Here is a 4,125-nt window from a genome sequence, read left to right as displayed (position 1 = left end):
ATATATATATATGAATGAGTTTTTCAGTCTGTTCATCCTACATCTTTCATTTCATTCAGCCTTTATTTATACAGGTTAGTCTCACTGAGCCACAAGGACTCATTTACAAGAGAGACATATTTAAAACAAAGAACACAGATGATGTAGAGACAACAATAGACAATCATATAAAAGCATATAAAATGAAAAGTCAATAAAGGAAGTGATATAAAAACGAAACAAAAACAAGCTATATTATAAAACGATGTAAAAAATAAAAACAGGAACATGTCTGCATTGATCTGGGCTGTAGATACCTGCATCCAGATGGAAGCAACCTGAACTCACCATGGAGTGGGTGATCAAGATCTGCCAGAATCAACCTGTGGCGATGCTCCAAAGAACTTACCCATTTCCACTCGCGATGAGATACAATGACATTTTCCAATGGCACACAATGAAGATATGACACCGTAAAGATGAGATAATCTTATCCTCGTCTTTAAGATACAGATAAATGGTGTGACGTAATTTTGTTTGGCTAAGTAACGTCTTCATTCTGCCATCCTTGGTCTTTTATATTCAACCAGAATGTCAACGGCATCAAATACCACGCCAAGAACGGTCACCGCACGCAGATCCGTGTGAGGAAACCCTTCAAGTGTCGCTGCGGCAAGAGCTACAAGACCTCGCAGGGCCTGAGACACCATACCATCAACTTCCACCCGCCCGTCTCCACCGAGATCCTTCGCAAGATCCAAGGCTAGAGCCCGAGGTCGCACCAGCCAACACCCCAAACATAGGCCTGTCCTGACTTTTCCTCACCCATCCTACACACTAAAGGATCAAGTGCATGCTTTAAGTTTTCATTTTTGTCACCTTTGTTTTTATTCCACTCGCATTACATTCTCTCTTTTATTTTTTTTTATTTTTTATTTTTGTACTATCCATGGTATATCACTTGTATTTTTGCAGAAAAACAAACGTATCTTTGTAGTATTTTTATCTATGTACATTTGCACATTCGTATATGCTATTATTTTATTTTCACTCTTTCGTTTAACTTGCATAAGGTGCTAACTGTAAAAAACAACAGAAAGAAAAGACAAAAAACAAATGAAAGGAGGAGAGGAGAGGAGAAACTAAGATGTGAAACAGGAAGTGCGACCGACTCCTGCCTATTTTGTTTTCATTTCCTGCTCGTCTCGGAGGAGGAGGACGTTGGGCTTCTAGTGCTCAGTAGTATTACCCTCGCTGTCCGCTCGCTGCAGGGCTGAGCTTAGGTCTGTGCCTTCACGGTCACTTCTGGGAGTTTAAAAAGCAAGATTTAAGTTATAATTTTAACAGATGTATTGATATATAAGCAACAGATATGTATGTGTATATAAAATATAAAAGTATTCATGAGCATATTCCTAAATAGTTATTTTCAAGCTTTATTTTATATATATAATTCTCAGTGTTTTCGATTTAGTCTTTTGTTTACGTGTAGGTAAGTGTTCCAGTCTTGACTTCTTTGCTGACGTCTAGTTTTGTGGTCCAACACCTGGCTGACTTGAGTCAGTTTATTTTTTTTAATACGTTCAGTGTTAGGAATCAATATTTTCTTTACACATTCAGAAATAGGTTTTCTATTTTATATCGTTATTTCATTGCCACAAAGCTGTTTATTTAATTTTCTTTATTCCGAGTGCCAGAGCAGGGCTCCACAGACTTAACATCAAAAAGTCGGTTAAGCGTCAAAATGTACTCCAGTTGCCAAGATTTTTTTTTGTTTGTTTCCTTTTTCCATTTTCGTTGCCAACAGCTCTCCACTGCCAAACATTGACCATACCATGTGCCTCACGGGAGGGAGGGACTGTCATGGTGGTTTTTACCATGCAGGTCACAACCATTTTCTTGTTGGACGCGCCTCCGAAATGAGCATGGATGCACATGAACAGAATGTCTTCATGTATGCCGTCAGAAGAAGAGGCTGCATTTGTATTTAAGAGATTACCATCTACAACTTGTCGTTTCTGTGCGTTGTAGACGGCAGCATTCCACTTCATTGTGTGTATGTGTGTGTTCTCAGCAGTATCTTCATCAGCGTAGAGAATATTAGTGTGTTTCAGATTTCTGAGCTCGGGTGTCTGGACGTTTTTTTCTGCCTGGCTGCTGGTTTGACTCGTCATGTTGCTGATCGAGATTTCATTCTTCTGTACAAGAGTCAAAACAGAGCAGCTACACTTGTTCATTGCAGCTTAAAAGGATAGTTCAGATCTTTTGAAGTGGGGTTATGTGGAATGGTTAGAAAGAATATATTAGCCGTCGTGGATCGCTCTCTGGACACCCTCAGCTTGAAGAAACTGTTTAATTCTGGCCAAATTGACAAGCTGACAGCGACTTATAAGTGGGATCAGAATCAAAATGAATTGCAGGCATCTTAAAACATTGTTTTTTTTATATTGGCGTTTTAAAAAGGCAGCAGAGCAATTGGTCTTAGCCGTTAGCTGGTTAAGTCAAATTGTGCTCGTTCAGAGCCATCTACAATAGGGAAAGACTCATAACCTTTCCATAAAACCCCACTTCCAAAGGTTTGAACTGTTGTTTTAATACCTCTCATACAAACTTGATATTCCACTGAAGGCTCAAGGCCGTTTTTTCCCCCTTGCTTGATGGATATGCTGAACTCCGGCCTGCACACCAACTCCATTCCTCTGGTTTTCTGTTTGATACAGCAAAGGGGCTTCTGAAAGTTTCCACAAGGCTAATCGCACACAGCAAAATAACCTTCAATGCCTTCTGTTGGTGCGCTGCAGTACTGGCATCAGTGTCCGTCTGTCGAGTCCGAGAGTGACCCAACGTCAGAGGAATTTGAGCATTAGTTTATTGCGTTTTTAGCCACCATCTGTAGTAATAACACAGAACAGAGGAGCGGAGCTTGTGTGCACAGCAGACGATGAAGGGTTTTCCAGTATACCATGTACAGTGAATGTATTGTAATGTGTCCGTTGTCAAGTGCTTTTAAATTATATTTTCGTATGTAACGTGGAGACCAACGTTTCCTTTTTGTATGGGGGTTCAACAGGTTCCGATAAGAGTGACTTGTAACTGACGTCAAATTGTCTTTCTATATAAAAGATGAGCTGCTTAAGTGTAAACAAGAAATGAATTAAAAAAAAAAAAAAAAAAGCAAAATAAAGAAAATATCTGAAGCTCAAACTGATGTTCGTTCTTCCTCGTTAAGGCAAAAACAAAAGATGCACCAAATTCATTTAGACAAGCTTAATTTATTCATAAACATCTTTGCAGAACACATTTAAATCATCTTTCCGACATTCTCACGTGAAACGAACTCGGGACGTGCACCTTGAGATTTCCAGGTATGTGCAGTTTTTTTTTTTTTGTTGTTTTTTTTTCTTGATTGCAGCGCAGTCCGGAAACACTTTGTAGGGACAGAAAATTTAGACGAGCAGCGATACGAAGCAGCCGAGACACATGTAAACACATTCAGTCATGAAGGCTCACAGACTTGCACACAAAACAACAACTTCACAGTTCTGCCTTAAAAAAAAAAGAACTCGGTACATAAAGTGTCAATAACTCGGCAGCCATGATCCGTCACCTCTCCACCCAGCTGCTCATGACAAACGGGAAGTAAAACACAGTTCATTCTTTCTTTTAAACATGAAGGTTGGAGACAGATTTACAACAGTAATTCACAGGCCTCTCCACAAACTGCATTTCTGTACAGTACATTCAGAATAAAGCCTTATTTTAGTGTAGATACATGAAAACAAAAAGTGCCGTTTCTCTTTAAATCCTCTATAATCACCTATATGTACAACTAAATAGTCTTATGTACACATTCAGCAGTCCTTTACAGCCATCGCTCTGCATTTACACTTTAAAGCTTGAAATTTAGTGAACAGCTAAAAGACGACTTTTAAAAAAAATATACATATAGGTTTAAATTAGTTTCAGGACCAGGACAATTTAATAGATTCAAACCAAAGCTCTTTTTGCGACAATTACATTTTGTTCGCGGACTGAATTAAAAATTAAGCATGCACTTTAAAAAAGATGTAAAAGTAAGGGATTGATGCCTTACTTCTTATGTTTTAAAGTGAAAGCAGCTCCAGTTAAATGCTTGGGTGGAACTCT

At 38.8% G+C, this 4,125-nt stretch overlaps 1 protein-coding gene across 1 annotated transcript in view; it reads left to right on the top strand.

The window, feature by feature from the left end:
- LOC119425801 (juxtaposed with another zinc finger protein 1) overlaps window positions 1-1,129 on the top strand; it is a 17,021-nt gene extending 15,892 nt beyond the window's left edge. Inside the window, exon 5 of the mRNA XM_037693348.1 lies at window positions 570-1,129. Within this exon, the coding sequence (XP_037549276.1) occupies window positions 570-746 (177 nt within the window). The 3' untranslated portion in view covers window positions 747-1,129. The remainder of the gene's footprint in view (window positions 1-569) is intronic.
- Window positions 1,130-4,125: the final 2,996 nt, after the last annotated feature.

This window comes from Nematolebias whitei, chromosome 19, assembly GCF_014905685.2.
Source record: "Nematolebias whitei isolate Nwh7 chromosome 19, NemWhi1, whole genome shotgun sequence".
Classification (NCBI taxonomy): domain Eukaryota; kingdom Metazoa; phylum Chordata; class Actinopteri; order Cyprinodontiformes; family Rivulidae; genus Nematolebias; species Nematolebias whitei.
This window is presented reverse-complemented; position numbering and strand designations above follow the sequence as displayed.